This window comes from Mesocricetus auratus, unplaced genomic scaffold (genome assembly GCF_017639785.1).
Source record: "Mesocricetus auratus isolate SY011 unplaced genomic scaffold, BCM_Maur_2.0 Super-Scaffold_100014, whole genome shotgun sequence".
NCBI lineage: Eukaryota > Metazoa > Chordata > Mammalia > Rodentia > Cricetidae > Mesocricetus > Mesocricetus auratus.
In genome coordinates, this window is record NW_024429197.1 from 73,497,182 (window position 1) to 73,521,230 (window position 24,049).

At 51.8% G+C, this 24,049-nt stretch overlaps 1 protein-coding gene across 6 annotated transcripts; it reads right to left on the reverse strand.

Moving 5' to 3' along the window:
* Positions 1-1,079: 1,079 nt before the first annotated feature.
* Positions 1,080-21,149, reverse strand: Tmem268 (transmembrane protein 268). Of its 6 annotated transcripts, XM_021230126.2 has the most exons (10): positions 20,939-21,094; positions 20,094-20,261; positions 17,573-17,765; positions 14,364-14,473; positions 13,410-13,517; positions 11,836-11,985; positions 8,566-8,676; positions 6,622-6,702; positions 6,090-6,269; positions 1,080-2,856 (listed from the first exon to the last, which is right to left on the reverse strand). In XM_021230126.2, the coding sequence occupies exons 3-10, from the start codon at positions 17,679-17,681 to the stop codon at positions 2,677-2,679; spliced, it is 1,029 nt and encodes a 342-aa protein (XP_021085785.1). In that variant the 5' UTR covers positions 17,682-17,765; positions 20,094-20,261; positions 20,939-21,094; the 3' UTR covers positions 1,080-2,676. The 6 variants fall into 6 exon arrangements, with proteins under 6 accessions (XP_021085785.1, XP_040613270.1, XP_005075167.1 ...); XM_040757336.1 differs by lacking the exons at positions 20,094-20,261; positions 20,939-21,094 and adding an exon at positions 21,131-21,149; XM_005075110.4 differs by lacking the exon at positions 20,094-20,261 and having other exon boundaries at positions 20,939-21,097.
* Positions 21,150-24,049: the final 2,900 nt, after the last annotated feature.

The window sequence follows — 24,049 nt, forward strand, 5'->3', positions numbered from 1 at the left end:
TTTCCTCACTGGTACTAACTGAAATTACTAATGAAAGATTTGAACAACCTATTGAAAACATGTGTGTATGTTCAAGTAGAAAACCATCAGGCAGCTACTAAGAGGGAGAAAAAAAGCCACCATGGGAGCTGAGGTGTGACTCAGTGACAGCACATGCTCCATAGTCTTACATGCAAGAGGCCTGCCTGCCTTTCAGCCCCGGCACCACAAAGAAATGAAATGAAGCCTTGAGAGCTGACTCCTCAGATGGACACAGCAGGAAACAGGCCGAGTTGTTTGTGACAGTGCCTCTGCCATGCCCTCGTTACACAACCCTGTCCTGACAGATGAGGAAGAGAGGAGCACAGAGCAGCATCCGAGGTCACCAGCTTGCTCCCCGCCTCCCTTCACCATGGCATCGTCCCTTACAGAACTTGAGATCTGACGGAGGGTTATTCACACACATACCCCCGTGGTGCTGGTAAAACTGAGCACGAGGCAAGAGTCAACTTACGTACGTACAGGCACCTACTGTACACCAGAGGCAAGAATCCAAAAAAGAAGCCGTGACAAGTTTTTGAGTTCCTGCTCCGGCTTGGGACTTGGTGTTGCAAACACCAAATTGTATTTATTGGTTTTTGCAGCCATCTGCCAGGCAGGAGCCCTCCTCCCCCATTCCACCGTGGGCTGACGGGAAGGAGACCAGAAGGCAGGATGAATGGATTTGGCTCTGAAAGCTTCCACCTTTGTGTGCTCACAGTCCCTGCCTCAGACAGGCAGAAAGCCTTAAGACCTAGGAGCCCTGGGCTATAGAGACTATTCAGCAGTTAAGAGCATGGACCACTCTTGCAGAGGACCTAAGTTTAATTCCCAGCACTCATGTGCACAGATCTGATTACAAGTAAAATATTCAAAAAAAAAAACCTAAGAGCAGGCTCGTGCCGGACGGTTCATCTTCACGGCAACCTTGTAAAGCCGGTGAGACACATGAAATGTTCACCATGAGCTCACCCCAAGCGCCCCGACCAGCATGGAGGCAAAGTTCTAGAGAGAATGTGAAAGGGCCACACCAAGCCTCCATGAGCCGAGCTGCTCAGTCATTCACCAAACACAGTTTTATTCTCATTATGCTGAAGGGTTCTCTGGCCAGATGACAAAGCACAGGCTCCCTTGATCAAAGTCAGTGACATTTCCTACCGTGGGTCAAGACAGTGAATTATTCCACTGAACAAAGCTGCCTCAGGGCGTGGCTGGGGGACTCCTTCACCTTGGATACAGAGAAAGCAAAGAGGATGTGTCTTACCCAGCAAGTCTCCTGCACTGTGCCATTTCAGGCCACCACAAGGCTCTACAAAGGGGACACACCAAGAAGGCAGTGCACCCAGCCATGGCCACACAGCCCTGGAGATGGCAGGTGTGCAAAACCAAGAATCCAGCTCACTCGCTGTGCCAGGTGACATATCGCCAAGGACATATGCCAGGTGACATATCGCCAAGGACACCTCAGCGAAGGGTCAGGGGTCAGGAGAGCACTTTGTGCATGAGGTAAGAATGAGAGACAGCATGATAAGCTGGAAATGGCCAGAGCCATCCAGTGACCCGGCTCAGACAAGAACCCCGGTCCATCATGACCTAGGTCTAATCATTCAACCACATTTGCTGAACAATTTGCCACAACTGGTGGAGAGGATAAGGCAACCGGTCCGTGGGACTTCTCAGACTTACTTTGTTCTGAGTAAGTCCAGGTCATTCACAAAGGGAAGATGGGTGCAGTGTTGGACCTTGAGGAGTTTACAGTTGACAGGAGAAAAACGGGATGAGAGAATATATCCCTAACAGGAGCAGCTCCACCAGGAAGTTCAACGGGACAGAAGCAGCAGAAGGGATATGGATTTGAAGCGTAAGAGGCCAACAGGGACAAATACATCTGCCAGTTCAGGGAAGAGTTCCAACAAAACCACGAAGGCTGGATCCTGAAGCTGGACCTTCACACCAGACGAGGGCTTTGGACATGGGGCTGTGGGCAGTCTTCAGACTCTTGGAGAAGCCTTTGAGCTCTTTATTCAAACTCAGAGAGTCTGATCACACTTCGTTCCAGAACAGCGGAGTGTCAGAAAGCACCACTGCTGATCTGCAGGGGAGAATCACCGTGGCCACGCAAAACCAGTCTGAGTCCCACCGACAAGGTCTTCTTTTCCAAGTGCCCCGTTGACGGCCACCAACTCGGTCTCCTCACCCCTGTCCTCCAGCCCTGTCATCTACAGCCCAGGCGCTGACAGCTCACTCGCTGTCTTGTCACTCACAAGCCTGGATGGACGGTAGTTCACGAGCTGGTTCACCGTTCCGAGACCCCCTCTCACACTGGAAGTGGGTGGGCTCATGATATCAGCAGCCGGGAGCAATTTGGACAGAGCAGCGTCCTCTCTGAACCCTGAGGAGTCGGCTGCAGGTCTCGGAGGGATCCTCCACCCAGGCTGCAGGCCCAGGCTCAGCCCCCAGACGCAGCAAGGCCAGGACAGCATAAGATGGCTTATTGGCATCTGGCATGCGCTTGGTGGCCCCATGACCAACATGACTGACACTCTCCAAAGTGTCCCCAAATGCTGATTTCATCTGAGCTCACTGTCCACCACACCAGGCTCCAGGCTCCTCCCCCACTTCTCGTCTTGGAGGAAGAGGAACATCTCTGTCCCTAGGTCACCTGGCCAGGAATGGGCAGCATCCTGTGCCAAGAATGTGTGCTTCTATGAGCTGGCAGGGGCATGGGACCCTTGCAGAGTCTGTGTGTCGGGTTCCCATTGACTGGGGGAGCTGAGAGGTCACCAGGAGCCGAGTGTAGTAGCCACCAAACACTGCCAGTAGCTGCCGAGCCATCTCCTGCAAGAGTGAGGGAAACAATGTGAGCACAGCAGACAGACCTGAGGGTGATGGGAGTTAGGCCCAGGAGAAATCCCAATCATCATCCTGCCCTACCCAGGAGGGATGCTCAGTGGGAAGAACAAGCCAGATCGTGCTTGGGGCTCTTGGAAGGTGCAGTCTGGCCAAGAACCCTCATTCTGCAGCTCACTGGAGCTGGCGTGGCCTTGGCTGCTTCATTCCCAAGGAAACCTTACTAACAAGACACACATCAACAGAGGGTTCTGCTCTGAGACAAACCATGCACTAGGCATGCCTGATGCCCTGGGTTCCATCCCAGCACGACAAATGTTAGTATGTCCCCAGAAGACTTGCAACCTAAGAGCACTGGAAAAGTATCACCCACCACCCCACCTACACCCTCTCTATACTTTCCAAAGCCCATGAATTTTTAACGTCCATGAGGTCAGACTGACTCACTTGAAGAAAATCACTAATGGGGGCTGGATGGGGAGAAGCATCCCAAGATAGGAGACCTTCAGTTCACATACGGTGCCTGGTAGGCATCTTTATATCGGACATAATAGGAGTTTGCTTATGAAAACTGATTACCACAAAGGAACAAATACTATGCATGAAGGAGGCAGTGGTCCCGGGTTCTGGGCGAGACAGAAGGAAAGCTAGTGTTGATGTGTGTGGGGTTCGGCAGAGGAAGCACTCTGAAGATGAAGATGGGAGGTGATGGAAGGTACGCAACAAAGACAGTGACTCTAACGTGTGTATCTCACCAAGATGAAGAAACAGAGCACAAAGAGAATAATTTTAAATTGGGTATCAGGAATTCTCTCTTAACACGTGTGGTCTCTAAAGTTCTGCTCACTGGTTGACCAGTTGGGATTGCAGGGGAGAGGCTTAAATTGTGTCCACCTAAATGTAACAGCATCTGGTGTGGGGTCCAGAGAGGCTGCATGTGTGGAGCCAGTAATTAAAACCAGGTGCTGAGATCAAGGACACTCAGGGATTCCAGCTTCTCCACCCTGCAGCTCACTGGACAAGTTCCTGCCTGCCTGAGACATCGTCCTCACTGGTGGTGTGCACTGTGGATGAGGCCACAGGAACAAAAAGCGTTCAGCCACGCTCAGCCAAATCACTGGATCCATCACCAATATTAAGAAGCAGAAGCCAGACTTGCTCCTGTAATCTAAGCATTTGGAGGCTCAGGGAGAGGGATCAGTATGATTCAAGGCCAGCATGGACTACATCCAGAGTTCAAGGCCAGCAGAGGCTACAGAATGAGACTCTGCCTCAAAACAACACAAAAACAGAATTATAAAAATACCCTAACTTGGTCCTGGATGAGAGGCAGCTCATCCCAAATGGCCCCTAGGACTGGCTTTTTCTTAAGCTGTCTCTTAAGCTAGGCTGGAGGACACGGAAAACGCTAATGGTGTGCCTCTCACCAGCTCATGCTGGCCTCATCCATTCAGCCCAGACACGATCAGTACTGTAAGAACCAATGCTCTACAGCCAAGCTGGTGTACTGAGGGGCTTCTGCTCTCTTCTGCCTTCTCCCTCATTCTGAGAGCCTGGGTCAGTCTCACTCTACCCAGCAAAGAAGGGAAGGTCATCCAGACCTCAGGGACACACTAACAATTCTTCACAGGACAAAAATCCTTAAAAATGTGAGAGGCTGTTCTGATTTCTTCCATCTGTCACAGACTCGGGGCTCCTCCAGACACAGGGTTGTCTTAGCTGCCCATTGAGACTGGGGTAGAGGCTATATTTTCCCAAACTAACTAATAAGCGACTTTCAAAATGTGCATACACATACACATTTGATATCCATGACAGGAAATTGTGTTTCTATGGGTTTGAGCAAATTTGAAAGAGTAACTTGAAAGGCCCATATTTAACTGGTTATTGCATGTCAACCCAGACACACAAGCCACTTGGATAAAGCATGTCATTTTATCAGCCCTTTCTGCTCAGAAAAAAAAGTGAAAGACTAACACAGCCACGACTTTCTCTCTTATACACCCCTCTGGGGAGCCCCGGAATCCCACCAATGCAAAAGAGGGAGGCTGGGTCAGGCTGGACCTCGATTCCCTAAAACCCCAGAATGAAAGGAAAATGCACGTTATCGCCACAGTTCCAAATACCACCTAAGGCCATTCCCACCACTTGGGCTGTCCTCATAGTTCACGGTCTGCCATCAAGGAACCAAACCCACAGCCCAAGAGCAGAACCTGGCAGGGAACCAAACCCACAGCCCAAGAGCAGAACCCGGCAGGGAACCAAACCCACAGCCCAAGAGCAGAACCCGGCAGGGAACCAAACCCACAGCCCAAGAGCAGAACCCGGCAGGGTTGGGGCTGATGGAGCCAGAACTGAAAGGATCACACACCAGACCCAAACAGTGACTAGGATTTAAGTAGGTGAGTAGGTGGATGATTGACAGGTAATGATAGGTAATGGAGATGGATGGAAGGATGGACAGACGGACAGACGGATGGATGGACGGATGGATGGATGGATGCACAGATGCATGGATGGGTGGATGAACAGATGAATGGATGATGATGGATGATGACAGAAAGATGAATGGATGGACAATGATGGGTAGATGGATTGATACATGAACATGTGATCGATCAATCAATCAACAGAATCTTTTTTCTTTGAGCTAGGGTTTCCCTGTGTAGTCCAGACTGGCTTTAGACCTGCAATTCTGCTACTCTCACCTCTTGAGGGTTGGCATTACAAGTATGTGTTACCAGGTCACGTCCAGCAACAGTAAGAGACCAACATTCATCTAAATGATGGCAGGCTATGACCCATCAACATGCAATGGTCCTTGCAGAGTAGCTATCAAAAAGGATGGCCAAGATATTTAAACATGCACCCTAAAGTCCCAGGAAGTACAAAGTAAATTACCATAAACTATTCTTTACAGTACTGGTGTAAAGATGAAGCCTGCCATCCCAGCAGCTAGGAGCTTTATGGGGTATGCCAATCTGGGCTACATAGCAAAACTCTGCCTCAGAAAAGAGAAGTGTCAGAATAAGTGAACACACACATTGGAGTGAACAACAACAAACAGAATGAAAAGACAGCTTTGATCTACAGGTTTTGAATGGTCTCTAGCAACTCCGAGAAGCTGTAACCCCAAGACCTGAAACTTGAGCCATCACTGGGACCATGACCACACAAGGGCCCACAAGGGAGGATCTCACCAACTGCTGTGGCACCATTACCTCCGGCTCAGCCTCTGGAACAAGCTGATAGAGTTCAGTCTGCATGAGTGGTCTTTCCTGATGACCAGAAGTGCTGGGCAGGAGGGGGGCATCCTCCAAATCTTCAGGTCCTTCCACCACAGGGCTCACTCCGGTCTCCATGACAACACATAGCTGGCTTAATCTGCTTCTCAGCAAGGACTACAAAGGAAACAGAGGGGACACGGGTGTGTTCTAAGTCTGGCAGACAGACTTTGACAGAGTGGAGCCAGCTAAAGAGTCGGACGGCTGACCTCTGTGAGCCATGCCAGTGAGATCATGCTATTCCCCCACAAAAGCAGGGTCCCGGATAGCTGCTGAAGGCATTTGCTCGTCACAATGTGCAATACAAGTATCTACACACGCACTCCAAGTGAACAAACTAGGGGACGAACCCAGCCTGAAGCCACAGGTTCTCACCAGCCAAGAGCAGGGTGCCACGGCAATCCTGACACCCCAGGGTACTGAGATCCCAGGAAATGACTGATCCTAGGAAAGGTGCTGGCCATCTTACCTCTTGGCTCCTCTTCATTTCTTGAACATGGTCAGACAAAGACTGCACACAGTTCTCCAGGTCGAAGTAGACAAACCAGAGCTGTGGAGAGAAGCAGCTGTGGCCTGTCCTCAACCCCGAGTCTGCCCTCCAGGTCCTGCTCTTCATCCAGGACCCGCCCTGCTGACACCCACCTGACATGGCCTGCTGTCTGGCAGGACCAGTGTGACCGCAGCCTTGCAGTGGGGACATGGTGGTACTGGAAATCGAACCCAGGATAGAATGCTAGGTGGGCACACTATCACTCAGCTACATGGTCAACCCCCGAAAGATGGCATTGCAAGCCAATTCAGAACATGTCCAACCATGAACAAAATGGCTAGACCCCATCTCCCACAGAGCACACAAAAGAAAAAAGTCCTCACAGATGACATCTCCACCAACTAGGACCGAATTCCAAGATGTTCTCAGTGGAAGGGATGCAAGTGAGAAAGACATCTGGTTCACACCCTCAACCTCTCCTTCCACCTCGGCCTCAGCAGCCCCCAGGCCGGGTTATCCTTACTAGGCTAAAACCTTCCACATTCATCGAGATGCCTTGATGGTACCACATACGCAAGAATCAAGCTCTGCAGGAAAGCAGAGTCCTGAGTCTAATATCTGCATCCTCCACTTTGCTCCCTGCTCAGGGCAACTGACCCACAAGACCAAAGATCACAGCCCGTCAGATAGCCCCCAACTAGCTCACCCCCAAGGAAGATCTGTTCACAGACCTTTTTCTTTCAATCTTTTTACTGTGAAAACATTTTCACAGGAGATGAGACAACCCCATCAACAGCTCACTCCATGCCCACCCCTGCTGCACACATCACCCAGCACCCCTAAGGATTCTGAAAGATCTCAGACATTGCATCACCCCATTCCAAAATGCCACTGTGACAATGAAAGACACCACTGTCTGAAAAGATGTGTCCTTCCTTAGTCACCTGAATACAAGATCCAGCCACATTCCGGGGTCCCTCCTGCATGACAGGGATAGAGAAAATTCCAGAGATGCAAAGGTCCCATTTGAACTGCCAGGAATCTTGGGCCAATACCCCAGGCAAGATAACTTTACATGCCATGCTATCCCAGGTGTGACCAGCTCCAAAACACTAGGACCTCTGTGTCCCCAGCTCTTAGGACCTGTGTGTCCCCAGCTCTGCCCAGAGAACAGTGTCTGGCAGTTGAAAGCTGTCAGCAAACATCCATCAGATGTGTAGAAGGCACACCTCCAACCCCCCCCGTGCACACACACTAGGCATCCCTGGGTATCCCCGAAGCAAAGGGCTGTGGGGCCTGTGCATGCCAAGGAAGCCTGGGCTGAGGCCAGCTCTGCTTCCTGACTACGAGGTTGTGCCCCTTCCCTAAGTGTTGCTGTCTTCAGTTGTAGACTAAAAGTAAAGCACACCCCTGCCCCACAAAAAAACGGAGGTGAGATCTTACCAAGACTACAGATAAAACATTCAACTGTACTGAGCCCTGAGCATGGGCAGCCAGGATCAAATCCAGCCTCAGCCATGTCCCTTGCATGACTTCCTACTTTAAGATTGCTGCACTGCCTTGGGGACACAGAAAACCACTGAGCATCACACAGCTCCCCCCCCCCAGCCTCATCTCTCCTGTCATGTCCCTTGGCTGTAGCTTTCACCATGAGCTTATGAGCTTTCACTGTCCCTTTAAAGCCACCGTGACTGTATGTACGGGTATTCATGGGCATGTATGCTCATGGGTTCGCAGGCTCACACTGCACAGGGACTCTGCAGAGACTTTGATTCCTACAACGCCCAACTGCAGGGTTCAGCCCAGAGAAGTCCCGAGGGAGACACAGAAACTGGGATGGGGAGGGGGCCACTCACAGAAGCATAGCAGACCCTGGACCTCACAACGCAGGCCACCAGGAGAGGTCACTCGGGAACACAGTACCTGGATCACGCTCCGGCACCCTTCCACGGAGTCAGTCACCCCCAGCAGCACCCGGTGTCTCAGAAGGGCTCCATTGGTGGCCACCAGTCTCAGGTCTGTGTTAGTGTTGGCCTAAAAGACAAGTTCCAAGCCCAAGGCTGACCTCCAAGGAGGTTTCCAAGGAGCTCCTCAGCCCTGCACATCACAGTTATCCCTCTCCCAGAGGCCACACATCAACCTTCACGCTCAAGACAACTCTATTTCCCCCCTAGGATGAATTCAGTGTGAGAGAGCTTGGACTAAAGCCTGGCTCTGCTGTACTGCCCATGTCCCTCCTCTGAGTCTGCCTGTGTTTGGTTGTAGATTAAGAAAAAAAGCACACCCCTGCCTCCCAGGAGTAGAGAGCCCACTGAGTTGTGAAGGAAGTCCTTAGCCCAAGGCTAGATGAAATCATAACGTAGTGGACCTCTGAGGAAATTCGAGGGACAATCTATTCTATGTGGAAAGAATCAGCCCTGTTAACAACACACCTGCTTTTCCCCCTTTTTCTTTTTTGAAACAGGAACTCAAATTTAAGATCCCCAGGCTTCCGCCTCCAGCAAGCCAGTAGTAAGACATGTTCTACCAAGCCACAGGCTAACAGGCCCACTTATGCTAAAGGCCCGCCTCCTGCTAACAGGCCTGCCTCCTACTGCTAAAGGCCCACTTCTAAAGCTCCCAGCACAGCACCTGGCTCTCAGAGAAGCTGTTTCCTTCAGCTCCCACCCACACCAGTCAATGTCGGTTTTGCAGCAGGCAGCCACCAAGGAGATCAGAGAGAGGAGTGACAGGACCCAAAGCATGGCCTGGGAAGAGACCCTCAGAGTCTCTGAAGCAACTACCGGACCAGTAGAAGACCAGGGCTCTCCAAAGCAGTGGGCCCCCACAGGACAACTGGAAATGCACAGGAGGGGCTCTTTTGCAGGGCCCCACAGAGACAGAGAATGCTGGCACTCAGCAGGGTGGCCAGCACAGGCCTACCACTGGAGGACTGGCCTGTGAAAAAATTCTGCATGCCACTGACCTGTCCTCTGGCCTCCCTGGGCATGGAAGGGGTAGAAAATGTTTCTAGAATTCTCAAGCATGTCATATTAACTCCACTGCACACACCACCGGGACAGAGCTTGGGCTCACCAGGGGTCACAGTGCACTGGTTGCCTCCACTGGCTTTGACCAGAATTCTGGTCAGTCTTGCTCACCTGTTCGGAGACTCACTGAGAGTTCAGTTCCTGACCCTGGCCTCATTGCCTGTGTCATCCTGGGCAGGTCGTATACCTCCAAGTCCTCATCCTAACCCAGAGATGGAGACTCCCGATTTATGTGCCTTAATATGACAAAACGAGCCCCTGCACGTGGCTCACTCAAGGGTGGACATCCCGTCTATGCTGGCCAGGAGAGTCACTATGACAGGGGACCTGGCCTGAAATGCCATACTTTCCGGGTCACACATGGGCATCTCTAGGGAGTTCCTGGCTGTGTGCTGCACTCTGGGGTTGGACATGAGTCAGAGTCTTCTGTTCTTGAGAAAGGCTAACCACTCACCACATGAGAGGAGAAGACAATGGAGAGGGCATGAAATCTTGAGGCTGTTACAGATGCCAAGCAATGCAGAGAAGGTACTAATCCTGTGAGGGTCACAACCAGGAAGGAGAGGTCTGCGGGGTCCTGATAAGAAATCCCTGGGGCCAGCTGTGCACTTGCACTGAGCAGTGGTCTGGGGATTCGGGGCGTGGGGACAGGTGCTTCTCCAGGAGCCCAAAGACAGCATCCTGAGCCAGGCAGAGTGATAGCCTCATCCAAGCCCCTTCCCAGAACCTGAGAATGCACTGTTACACAGCACAGTGGACCAGAGCAGAAGCTGCTCAGCTGACCTTACACCAGGGAGGGGCTCGACACACCCAGGTGGAGCCACACAACCATGGGACACTGGAAGAGGCAAGAATCTCCGCCCCAGGGACACTCCCAACCACGGGGTTCTACAGAAAGAAGTTCATATCCGCTACAGCAGCACTGGACGCCACACTAGGTGCTAAGTGGGTGACCTGAGGTAAGCAGTCAAACCTTGAGCTGTAGCCTTGTCTCTCAGCAACAGTGAGGACCCCTGCTCCCTGTCTGTAAAGGCCTCGGTCCAGTCACAAGGCGCTTCCATGGACAGCTCTGACAACCTGCCATCCATGAAAGGGTTGGTGTACCGCACAGGCACACATGAACACTAATCCAGTGAGGGGCGCAGCGAGCTGGGACGCAGGGATCTCTTCTCTAAAGGCGAACAGGGATCATAAGCTTAGCTTTGAACCCTGGCTCTCCACTAACGAGATCCAGGGCAAGTCCCCTAACTCTCTGAGCCTACTCCCCGCCTCTCGGGTTGCTACAGAAGTGAGGCCTGGATGTTAGCCCACCCACAGAGGAACAATGGCACCAGCTCCCCAGCCCCCCTCGGCTCCCTGACAATCACAAGGTATTGTGCAGGTCCAGGGAGAGGTGTGTGAGCAAGCTCAGCTAACTAGAGTGCTGCAGGAACGCTGGCTACTGGAACCTGCTCTTGAAACAGCTAGCTTGGGGGGGGGGGACAATCTGCAGGGCTGGGTAAGAAAACAAAGACAGAAGAGAGAACAAAGAGCCTTTGCTCCTTGGCCAAGAGGCAGTGGCTTTGCACACCACACACAATTGCCCCAGGGAGAGCCAAAGCCACAGGGCCAGCAGACAGTGAACCAAAGCACTTGAGGAGACACCGGGAGAGGAGGGGAGGAAGAACAGAGCGGGACGGCCTGTAACCCTTGCACTTAGGAGAAGGATGGTGAGTTTGGGGCCAACCTAGGCTACACAAGAAGACCCCACCTCGAAAGAACAAGCAAACAAAACAAGATCAACATGAGGTGGCGCTTGCCTACAATCCCAGCACTCAGAAGGCAGAGGCAGCCAGCCTGGTCTACATAGCAAATTCTAGGTCATAGGCCTACATGGTAAGAACCTGTTGAGGGAGAGAGAGAGAGAGAGAGAGGGAGGGAGGAGGGAGGGAGGGAGGGAGGGAGGGAGGGAGGGAGGGAGGGAGGGAGACAGACAGACAGACAGAGAGAGACAGAGACAGAGAGAGAGAGAGCAACAGAGAGGATTTAGCTTCACACATGACCCTCTCTCTGCTGGTCATGGGTGTGCAGCCATGAGGGTAGTTGAAGGAGCTGCCTGCCTCAGAATTAAATGTCGGACTGCCCAGCCCTATGGAGGGGACAGACAGGCCCCCAGACGTCTCACCTTTCTCTGCTGCCTCTCGAAGACCAGCACAAGGGTCAGGGTCAGGCTGACAGCAGACAGAGTGGCAAGCAGCACGCCTGCCCACTGGCTGCCCAGGGCAAACATTTGGCTGGTGGAGTATATGTTGGCCCACACCACCACATAGAACACCTGCAGAAGACAGAGGAAGGTGTGGCGTTGTCAGGGACAGCAGCTCCACTCATGGGCACCCCTTTGGGTCAAACCGCCACAGGGGCCAGGAAGACTCCATGCCAACCCTGGAACCTGAGCTCCTACTCCCTGATTATTAAGTGAATCTTGACAACAGGTTCTAACTGGCCTGGCAGAAATGAGGATATTCTAGAGAGACACTTTTGTCTCTCAGTCTGATTGCCAGGCTGTTGAAACTATGGACCCCAGAGAAGCGGGGATTCTGCTAGGAGGCTCATGCTGGGAAACAGCAGCAGCCAGAGGGTGACTTGCCTCCCAGAAAGAGACTTCACAAGGTTCACTACAACTGCTCACCTCACCGGATGAGACTGAGACCCAGTTAAAGATGAGCCAGTGGTCAGAGGGCCACATCTGGACCCCAATGCCCAGATGTGCGGGGTCTTGGCTATCTACTTCAACTTTGCCCTCCCTTCAGGACCTCTGGGATGCTTGCCGGGTCTCCTTGTCACTCTTTCCAATGTGGCCACATTGGGTAGATCTCCTTTTTCTGCAATCCATTTTTATTTTGGCTCTTTTTGTTGGCCTATTGAAGATGGGTAGCCATACCTGACTTGGGGTGAAGTTTGTGACCCCTTACGTTTGACCCCTCACTCCTAAACCCTCCTGACCCCAATTCTAAATGAGACACAAATGGGCAGGGCACTCCGGAAGGAACTCTGTGTCTAAACCCCACAGTAACCTTTGCCTTGTGGTATGGCTTGGGATAAGCTACAGTACCTCTCTAAGCCTCAGTTTCCCCACCTGTGAAGTGGGAATAACCATGTCTACTTCAGAAGGCTGTTCCAAGACTAACAGGGTAATATTTCATGGCCCAATATTTGTTAGGGAGTTGTTAAAAGCTAGTCCCACTTCTCTTTCTCCCCTGAAATGGGCCATAAACACATACAGAAGCCAGAAATCAGAAATAAGGGTTCAGCTGCAGGACCTAGATAGCCTGGGTTCACACAGGGTTGGCCATGTACGCACATGTTTCCGTGTGTGAATATGTAGTCACAGGTCCATGCTTGCTAGCATATCCACATACAGGAAGGTACCTGTATTTGTGTGTGTGTGTGTGTGTGTGTGTGTGTGTGTGTGTGTGTGTGTGTGTGTGTACACTATACATACAGGAAACATACCTATCTGTGAACAAAAGGAAAACCAAATCCCAAAGAGAAAAGTCTTGGCCAAGGGCAAACACTGAGTCAGGAGTCTGGTGGTCTACAGATTCCCAATCCCAACCCCACTGACCCTCCCACACCAAATCCATGTCTTTGACACCAGGCTTGCAAAGGCAGCCGGATTCCTCCTCCCCAGGACACACTGCTGATTTGATGTGCCTCAGGCCAGGGTGGGAGACAGAGTGAGCCTAACCTACTACTCACAACAGCAAAGGCCAGACGCATGGGCCTGGAGTTGTAGATGATGTATCTCCTCACTTGAGGTTCCAAGAGGGCACTCTCAGCCAAGTTCCTGTATTGCTCAGCAGGGACCTATGTTACCCAAGATAAAGAGGTCATCAGTAACAGGACAGCCACGCCCCATCTCCTTCCTGACAGCAAGCATGACATTCCCAGTTCACAGACTGCCCATGGGCGGAGGGTAAGGCAAATTTAAGACGCCTTAGAGGGCTGAAGGGAGGCTCGGAGCATAGACCGGGAATCCTGCAGGGATCTGAGAACCAGGGCATCCTACAGAGGAACGACACCGCCCGAGTCTTGGTACCTTCCAACAACCATAGGTAGCCCTGGGCCAAACTCTGGTCACGTCACTCAAAGGAACCCTCATCTCTGAAGCTTGGGTCCCTCGTCTCTAAAATGAGGGAGGGGTGAGGCACTGTAGGGCTGGGTGCATGCTCAGTGAGGTGGCCAAGGGTACTCGGCAGAGTGAGAGTCACACAATAAGCACTGGCACTCAGAGCCAGCCTACACACAATCCCAAGCACTGAACCATTCCGGCTCCTCGGGACAATGTGAGCACTGGCACCAGGTCCTGCTCATCTGCACAGTTTAGCCAACCCAGGGCCTGGACAGAGTGGCCACCCCCAATACACACATTCTGAGTGAACACACTGGGAAGAAGGGACACTTCTTAGATAATGTTCCTGTGCACCTGACCACGGCCAACACAGGTAAAAGGTAAAGAAACGTTTGTGACGAGACCAGTGGAAGGACAGATGGCCAGGTGGATAGAGAAGAGCACAGACTCAGTCATCCGGCGCTCACCTGAATGAATGATCCAGACTCAGTCAGTCAGAGCTCACCTGAATGAATGACCCAGACTCAATCAGCCAGAGCTCACCTGAATGAATGACCCAGACTCAGTCAGCCAGAGCTCACCTGAACGCCCCAGGCCTGCAGTTGCTCTTCTACAGCTCCCAGGTCGAAGGAGATGGGTGCACAGGTATTGTCTATCCGGAGGACTGTGAGGACCTGGCCATTGTGCAGCTCTGCAATCAGATGGGAGCATCAGTGCGCCAAGCAGGAGCACCCCTGGGGGAGTTCAGAACTAAGGCATCGCACCTCAGGCTGGGAATACCTTCTCGTGATGAGGGACACGGTAGCTGTCCCAATCGCAAAGGACGTAGCTTGACTGGGAAGCCCCCAGAAAGCAAAACTAAGGCTCACACTGGTTAACTATATAATTTATAACTTTCCAAGGCAGAAAGCCATCCCACAAAGAATGGGTGGCCGTGAGTGCCCTGTCACAAGGCATACATAAACAGAGGCTGAACAACCAACTACATTAGGGGCTTGACGAGACAGATGTTTGGTCAAGCCCTGTCCAGGAAGTTCAGCTGAAGAACTTAAATCCCAGCAAAGAGCCAAGTATCAGATCTAAATAGTTACCATGAAACATCAGCCCCCAGACGGCCACACCTTCATCCCCGGACTATGCTGCCAGGCCGTATACGGAATGCAGGCCACTGTCAACTGGCCTTAAGTGGGGACAGCAGCTTGCAGTACCCAGTGGGGCTGACAGAGTCACGACAGTCTCTGAAAGGCGGCAGGGCACAGAGAGAGCTACACCATTGCTAACATCCACCACAGGAGGAGGAGCCTCAAGCTAAGCACTGCGGGTACTCTGTACCACGGGGAAGGGGAAGGGGAAGGACACAGAGCCTTGTTCAGAGCCCCCAGAAAGGAACACAGCCCTGTACTGTGAGCTCAGGGAGCCGGTCACCGGGCTTCTGACGGCAGAATTGCTGCAGGGATACCATGGCAGCTTTCAAGCCCTTGTGTTAAATGTCAAGCATCCTCTGCCTCCATGTAGAGCCTCCATCACACTCAAACATTGATCTTGCCCCCCAATGCCTCATCTGAATACATCAAGAGTGGGTATGTGTGTGCAATTGTCCAAATCAAGCCCTTCCTTAAGGCTGGTCTGTTCATCACGGGGTTGCCTGAGCTGGCTTAGTGCCTTGCACACATGTGTGACACATAAATGAACATGACAGGACTCTGATCCTCAACCTTGATAGCACTCTTTTCTCATCCCGAGACAGGGAGGGCGAGCACCTCCAATCTTAAAGACTCTACCACAGAATTCTAAACTCTAGGTTCTGTGCAAAAGAACTTTCCATTTTGTTCTCTCCCCTCTCTTTTTGAAAGGAGTATGGTACACAGATAAAATACAGGTCAGATAGGAAGGGATCAAACTGTGACCCAGGCTATCCCTAACAAGGTAAACATGTAGGAGAAACTGTTTTCTTACCTACCAATGGTCACAGCCACCACAGGAGACCGTGAACCATTAGGATGACAGCCTGGATGTCACCTCAAGTGGGTGAATTACTAACCCCAGTGAGGCATAATTTGGAAGCAAGTTGTTCAGAACTCAAAAGTCCTGATGAGACCGCACTACCATGTCTTCTACACCCACCTCATACTTTAACAAAAGTGTAAGATTAAACTGAAAATAACCAGATGGAAAGGGGTAGACAGAAAGGAAACAAAGGCGCTAAGAAGACCCCTGTTGGAGAACTGGAGCCCTCACTATGCACTTGCTCCAAGAGTCCTAAGAGGTGGACACTGTTTGCATGGAAACAGAAGCCAAACCTCTGGAAAGCAGAGGCGTTTACACAGATGCCGCCAGGGTAGGGGAGTGGAACCAACAAGAGGAAGAGGCAGTGCCCAAAACACAGCCACCATTCAGTGGTGCTCTCCCCAGGAGACTCGAACCTTCAGACGGCTACACCCTGGGCTCACGAGCATTTGCCCAAACACTGCAGAGACCTTTCACCCTGGGCTCACGAGCATTTGCACAAACACTGCAGAGACCTTTCACCCTGGGCTCACGAGCATTTGCACAAACACTGCAAAGACCTTTCACCCTGGGCTCACGAGCATTTGCACAAACACTGCAGAGACCTTTCACCCTGGGCTCACCAGCATTTGCACAAACACTGCAGAGACCTTTCACCCTGGGCTCACGAGCATTTGCCCAACACTGCAAAGACCTTTCACAGAGTCTCTTGTTTGACTTTCTACTAGGAGTTCCTGGATTCTTGGCAACGTGATCTCTCATCTGTTGCTGAAAATGAGAACAGCAAGTCCTCCACTAAGAAATACCTGCTTCTAGACCTAAGCTGAGGGAGAGGGAGAGAAAGAGAGAGAGGGAGAGAGAGAGAGAGAGAGAATGCACAAAGAAACAAAGAGGGGCTTGCTAAAATTCAGCAGAGTGACGCCTCGCAGTACTGAAGGAAAACATACTTCATCCTGTTCCTTTCTTCTGCAGCATGTATAGTATTTAAGTTGCTTTCCTAATAACACTACTGCAGCATGTATAGTATTTAAGTTGCTTTCCTAACAACACAGTCATATACCCTTTTTTGAGCACTGAGTTTCAGACCCTCTATGTAAGCCCCACATTCCCTACAGAACACCCACAGTTCACAGTGCTGTTTCTCCTTGCTACACCCAGCTACCGTCATCCCTTCATTCAGCACAACACTGACTCCATGTCTCCCACTGAGCAGACCTCCCGCTAGCTCTACAGACTATGGGTGAAACAGTACAGAGTCCTACCCTCCCTGAACTTACATTCTGGTAGAGAGGCTGGATGCTCAATATTTATCAAATAGATAATTGGTATACTAACTAAATTCTTTAGGGAGAATACACCAGAAAATCTCAACTAAACCCAAGCCATCAAATAATTTGCCATGGGAAGGAAGGATGAATGGAAACCAAGCACCAAAAAAGTTCTGGTAGAAAGAATATCATGTACAAGTCCTGAGACAGAACACCTTGGCAAAGAGCAGAGAACAGGGCGGCAGGAGGTTCCAAGGCTAACCTGGTGAGAGAGATGTTTCCATGCCCAGTGGGAGGCCTGACTGGCACCGGCTACAGATCCCAAAAGAGAAAACAAACTAGAAAGTGATGTTCAAGCTTAAGGTGGTGACAGGAGGCGGTGATGTTGGGAACGGGGTAGACATGAGGGAAAGCGGCCTGGAGCTGAATCCCAGAGACCCCAGTTACAAGGTGAGTTCAGCACAGAAGGGGACACAGGGAGAAGGGGAACACCGGTGGGGTAATCACGGTCTTACCTTGCCCCCAGCCAGGAGGGCTCCTTTGAGGCAGGGTGCCGCAGCCCAGGACAGAGGTGGGCAGGGGACCAGCTGCCCCACCAGGGTCTGCGGGAGGCTCACAGGCCATGGCAGGCAGACAGCTGCTCTAGCTTCTACTTCCTGTTCCTGGGGGTGAGTTCATGCTGGAGCAGCCTCTCACCACCGCTTGCCTCTGAAAAACAGCACAAGGAAGAATGTTCCCTGCGGCCAGAGTTGCTAAAGGCCAGGGTGGTCATTGGGAGGCTAAATGCTGACTTTCCGATCTGGCTGAGGAAATTCTTTCTCGGAGGGGAGAGAAGGAACTAAAACCTTGCCCAGACCTCAGCTGAGAATTCCCCTGCTAGCCATGGATCTTCTCCAGCTCAGCCATACCAGGCTCTACTCATTTCTTCCTGAGATGCCCAGGTAAGCAAGCCTGAGGCAGGGATTACGTTCATTATGGGGAGGCCTGTTTATACCCAGTTTCCTACAAAGCACTGCAAAATGCACAAAACGAAACCAGGGAACAGGAAGCACAGATTACAGGCAGCGTCCTGACAATCGTGAAGAGGAGAACTAGCAAGATGTCTGGGCCCCATTCCAGCTCCTTAAAGAGGGGAGGTCCATGTTCAGGGCTCAACACTGTGGCCCCCTCCCCTCCTGCTGCTATTTGTGTAAACTTGGATACATGGCTTAACCTCAGAGCTTCAAACGGGTTTCTTCAAATCGGGTAGCCCTCCCCCGCAGCAGGCCCGCTACAAAGAATCAACAGACAGTCCACAGGAAGGCTAGGGACAGAGGTCACACTTCAGGAACTCTTTTAACCCTTTAATGCCAGCACTCTAGAGACAGAGGCAGACAAATGTATTTGAGTTTACCAGCCTGATGTACATAGTGAGCTCCAGATCAGCCAGGGCTAGGAGACCCTGTCTCAAGAAAAAAAAACAAAAACAAAAACAAAAACAAAACACCTCAGTCCAGGCTCACGACAGGGACCCCTGCTGATAATCCCGGCACTTAGTGGTACAGGGATAAGAGACAACAGGATCAAAAAGTTCACTGCAAGCCTGGGCTATGCAGTGAGTTTCAGACAGGTGTAGGCTATCAGGAAAACCCTGCCTCATTAAAAAGAAGGACAGTTGCTCCTGGTGTGGCTGTTTATACACAGTTGCTGTAAGTGAGGCAAGGCTTTGATCTTTGGGGCTTCCTGGTGGCCAAAGCTAACACAGATAGACACGTTGGCAGCTAAACTCTTATCTGAGAAAAGCTCTGGCTCTGCAGTTAGCTCCAAAGGGTCATGGAGACATGGCCAATGCCTCCACCTCACGTGACCCAGAGGCACAGCAGGCATCCCATTTAGCCACTTTCATCAGCGAAAGCAGGGATGCTTCTTATCAGGCTCCCTTGGTGACTTCCTGGGTCACCCCAGTGTTCCTAGGGTGAGATGACATGGCAGCAAAATTACAGTTAGAAAGTGGTTGGGGGTCACCACAACATGAGGAACTGTATTAAAGGGTCACAGTGTTAGGAAGGATGAGTCTAGACGGTACCTTGGGAGCTTCTTCTCCCAACAAAGAAAGATAAAAGATGGATATTAACAATTTTCACCCTGTCCTACATGGGAGCCTAAGGCCAAAAACAAAATGTTAGGAAAATACTGAAAGCTTTGGAGCCAGAAAGCTGGGGCGGGAATCCGTGCCCAGCCATTCACGTGACATTCACCTTCAACACTCCACGCCACTGCACCTCACCCACTCCTGTGCCTCAACTCTACTGTGAGCATCTGTACAATGGGGGCATGGAGGCCTGAAGACAGCCAGCATACGCATAGTGTTCAGTGCTCTGCCCACAGCCCAGCTTCCTCCTCTCCTGTTTCAGAGTCAAGCGCGCCCTCTCCAAAGCCGAGAAGGACTCAGAGTGCGGCTCCAGAGTCTCGGGCCACAGTACCTCTAAGCCTGGCCCGGCTTCCTTCCAGCTTGCTCACGAAACCACCTAAGACATGTTTCCCAGCATGATACAGAAATAAATTCCAGTCACCCTGCACTACTCCCCACGGGAGGGCAGAGTTTCGTCTCCGCTCATCCTCAAGCTGGCCCACAGCAACAGTCTCGGACACGCTGGGCACTCGCCAGCTACCTCACCATGCCTGTTTTCCTTCTTATACCCCCAGAGCTACAAAAGCCACAGAAACAGCCACAAGGTTGTCGGCTTCCTCAGATCAACTATCTGCACTCCCGGCAGAGGACTCACATCTGCCTCGAACCCTGGAGTTTTGAAAAGGCCAGGAGGAGCTGACACGGACTGGAGTTGCTGAAGCCTGGGACTGCACAGGACTCACTGGTTACAAAGTCCCACAATGGAGCTTTGTGTTGGGGGCAGAACCACAGCACCCACATCAGCCCCTCAGCTGCCCACAGAGACCCAATCAGCAGACTCCGGTCATCCGCTCAAGGCTGCATGTGTTGGATGGCTAAAAGCAAAACCAAACCACGTCCCACATAGGTGGCCTTGAGCAACTTACTGGACTTCTCTGTGCCTCCAATTCCTGGAGTGAGGGCAGGGAGAGTAATTTAGGATAACCCTTCGTTCCATGTCCACAAGAGCTGCACTTGGAAGAGTGTGGCAGAAGGTGGTGGTCATCAACCTATTCCACAAGCATTCTTGAGAACCTTCTAGGGCCAGACCCCGACTGTAAAACCAGGAATGCAACAGGAAATCTCTGCTCGGCCCTTCCTGCAGGGATCACCACCCACTGGGAAAGACAAAGGCAGAGACAACTGCCAGAGAGATGAGGAGGAAATCAGGCAGCAAAGGGGACCAACTTGGGAGGCGGGACTCCTGGTCTGCCTAGACGCTTCACCAAAGGAGCCTGAAAGGAGCCACTGCAAATTTGAATACGTTCAGACCAGAGGTCGGGATGGGTCCAGGGCTCCCTTGTGGATTGCTCCAGCCCAGAGGGAGCAAGCACTGAGGCTCCTGACGGTCCCTTGGGGAGTCCACACGTCAACCAGTTTCCAGTCTCTGGCTGTGCAGACTCAAGCCCCCAGAGGTCCCATCTCTGCACAGAGCCTGCCAGCCTCACCGACAACTAAGCGCCTGCCAGGCTGCCCTGAAAGGAAAGAGAAAGCCGCTTTCTTTCTTCAAACTCAGCTTCATTATACTGCAAGTCCAACAGATCAGAGGGGCGACAGTCCCAAAGTTCAGGACAGAAAAGCCTGGCTAGACAACGAGTCTAAACGCCCCATTTCAAAGATGCGGACAGTAAGCCCCGGAAGAGAAAGCTGAGTACCCAAGGTCAAGGAGCAAAGCCCAGAGGGAGCCAGAGCAGAAAGCCGGCTGAGCGCGGCCGGGCGCCTCCCTTCGTACCTGGCCTTGGCCTCGGGCAGCTGGATCCCCGTCTCTGCCCTCAGGCCTCAGGGCTCCCTCACCCGAGGAATCGCCCTTCCCACCCCGCAGCTCCCACGCCTGAGCCTCAGCGACGGGACGCGCACGCAGATCCCGCGGCCCCAACCCCCGAGCGCGGGCGCAGGGGCGCGCGCACGGCCCGCGCACACTCACCGCCGCCCGGGGGCGCGCAGGTCGCAGGCTCCGCCGCCGGCCTTGAGCGCCACAGCGTCCCGGTGCCGCCGCCGCCGCGCGCCCGCCGCCCGCGCCGGGCCGAGCCGGGAGCGTTTCATCAGCCGCGCTCCCCTAGGGCTGCGGAAGAGGCCCCGCGCCCGCCACGTGCATGGGATCTGGGCTCGTCCCCGCAGTGAAGGAGCGGCGGGGCCGGGAGACCGGTCCCGAGTGAGCGGGAGTCACGGGACCCGGTGCATGAGGCACACTCGGGTCAGAAGTTTCCCCAGGGCTTGTTTTTAATGAGAAACGATATGCAGTACTGAGAGCGTCGGTGTAGGGAGCAGATGGCCTGACGGCCGGCCCAGAGTCTCCACTTAACCCGGTAAATTAAACTTTGTGTCTGAGTTTTCTTTAAAAATATTTAGTTATGACTGTGCCATGGAATTGTGTTTTAACGAAATGTGTGAGGTGTTCAAATCTACACTTGCTCACCCTACTCTTTGATATTTACGAGGGTCTGTGATGACTTTCTTCTTTTTTCCAAGTGAAACGCTACTCTTGGATTCGTTTTGTTTGGTTGTTGTGACAGTACAGGTCTGCACCATGAGACATGGCTAATCGCATACTTTTTCTTTGTAGTACGTGTTTATATACAAGGGGCAAATTCTATTCTATTGGCCACCTTACATTGTTTTCAAGAAAGACTCTGGGTACTTAGGTCCTGCACCAATCGCCTCATTTCTAAGGGAATCATAAACTTGTTTTGTAAAATTGGGCCTCTCCTTGCCTTGTCCCTCCCCTATGATGGATGTATGTGTGACTCCTCCCCTTGCTTGCAGGAAGCGCCAGGACACATACATGCCACTGCCCTTGAATCTACAAATGGTCTTGCGCGCGCACGCGCACGCACGCGCACACACACACACACACACACACACCTTTCTATAGTGACTCACACTCTTGAGGACTTTCAAACCAAAGGACTTACATGGCTGCATACCCAAAGGAAGGATGTTCGAAGGCAGCAAGAACATAATAATATATCCCATGTACATATCCCATGTGAGTGCCCACGGGGACAGATGAATCAGATCAAGGTGTCAGGCTACTAAAAATCAAGTTATTTGTGAGGAAATCCACACTGAGTACCTGCTCAGCGCCAGCATTGTAGAGCACAGTTCATAGAAGGGTCCCATGTAGTATGATCAATTTGTTAACTAATTTACAAGCCTGGGAACAAGAGAACCAAGGGATGCTGAGACTTGTAAATGCTGGCAGGTTATTTATTGAAGGAGGGTCTCTGTCCCTGCCTTTGGAGCAAGGCCTGCCCCCTCCGTGACAACAGAAATGGTCCTTGCATCATCCTTCCCTGTCTCTGCTCCCGCCATTTTATGTCGGCAGGAATACAGACTGGACTTGGGAGCTGCCCACAGGGCTGTATAGTGCACACTGTGAGCTTAGGCTGCTCTGCTCACCCAGTCAGGAAACAGCAATGGCACCTGCTGATGTGGAAGGCATCAAGAAGCAAACACTGAGTGCCTGGGAAGTGTTCTGACAAGCGAGGTGCATTCTGCAGCAACTTAGGAGTCTGCACACCTGAAACCCTGGGGCATGGGGCTCCTCATACAAGGAGAAAGGACCAGAAAACCCAGTGAAGCACACTGCAGAGCTGCCTTCAGTGATGGCAGCTTGATGGCATCTCAGAGGCCTTTGTGGTAACTGCAGTCTGCACCACCTGCAGCCTGCCCTGGACGAATCATGGCCCTCTCCCCAAGCCCCAAAAATAGAGTTCTCAGTTCCTCCTGCACCCCATTTTTTCACTTCCAGGTCTCAGTGGTCACCTCAGGTCTCCCCTCTTCATCTGGAAGTTCAGTGCCAAACCCATCCTCGTCACCTGACTGGCCCATTCTTGGGTCTTGGTTGCCAGGGCCCTTCTTCTGAAAGCCCCATCCTGCCCTAGGACAAGGGCTGTCCCCTTCCCAATGGTTCGTGTTTAACCTACAATTACGCCTAGCACCCAGTATGGCCACTGCCTCATTCTTTGCCCCAGAGCACAAACCTTCAAGTCCTAGGGCCGTTCCTGCCTGTGCACATAGCTGCCCAGGGCCCAGCCCACAGCCTTTTGTTAGACACATGGGAAACGGTGACTGGACCGATGCAGTCTCAACTACAGTAAGCCAAGCAAACACGAACCCCAACCAGGGCCGCCCGTACTCAGCAGCTGTCCCACCAGCCCCGCTGTTTGCAAGGGTCCAGAAGGCACTGCATTTGACATGATCAGAAGAATGAACTTCTCCTAGAATGGCAGAACTCGAAAATGCAGCAGCAGATAGGATTGGAGGGAGCCTCAGAACCACGGAGCATGCACTTGAAAAGCTAAAGGTAAAAAACTAGATCTTGGCTTTTGGAATTGGTCTACTGATTACATTCAATGAACTTCTAGCTGATGTTAGAAACGCTGCTTGAGGCAGGCGGTCTTGGCTCACACCTGTAATCCCAGCACTTGGGAGGCAGAGGCAAGTGGATTTCTATGAGTTTGAGGCCAGCCTGGTCTATAGAGCGAGTTCCAGGACAGCTAGGCAGCTAGGGCTGTTGCACAGAGAAACCCTGTCTTGAACAAAAAAATAAAAAGAAATGCTGCTTGAGACATTGCCATAAACTGAACAAACTGGGCAGATCACACAATAGTTCAGGCTAGAAGTCCAAGAGTCACAGATTGAAATGCAACCTTTGTCACTAACTACCTGTTTCCTTGAATGACTAAATTGTTATGAGCCTGTCTCCTCATTTATACAACAGAACATTACTCAGACATGGAGACGTTGACAGTATGTATGTCAACACTTTGAATTAGTATTCATTTGGATATCCATGAACTACTCAAACATTTACAAATGTGTAGTAACTCCTGGATACCCA

What these genes read in the sequence shown, in the direction of transcription:
- Tmem268 (XM_040757336.1), bottom strand. Translation starts at nt 17,681, where the DNA reads ATGGCCTGTGAGCCTCCCGCAGACCCTGGTGGGGCAGCTGGTCCCCTG. An exon ending in CCCTCCTGGCTGGGGGCAAG is followed by an intron (nt 14,474 to 17,572) that starts GTAAGACCGTGA and finishes ATCTGATTGCAG; the next exon opens with AGCTGCACAATGGCCAGGTC. An exon ending in TCGAGAGGCAGCAGAGAAAG is followed by an intron (nt 8,677 to 11,835) that starts GTGAGACGTCTG and finishes CTTGTCTTTTAG; the next exon opens with GCCAACACTAACACAGACCT.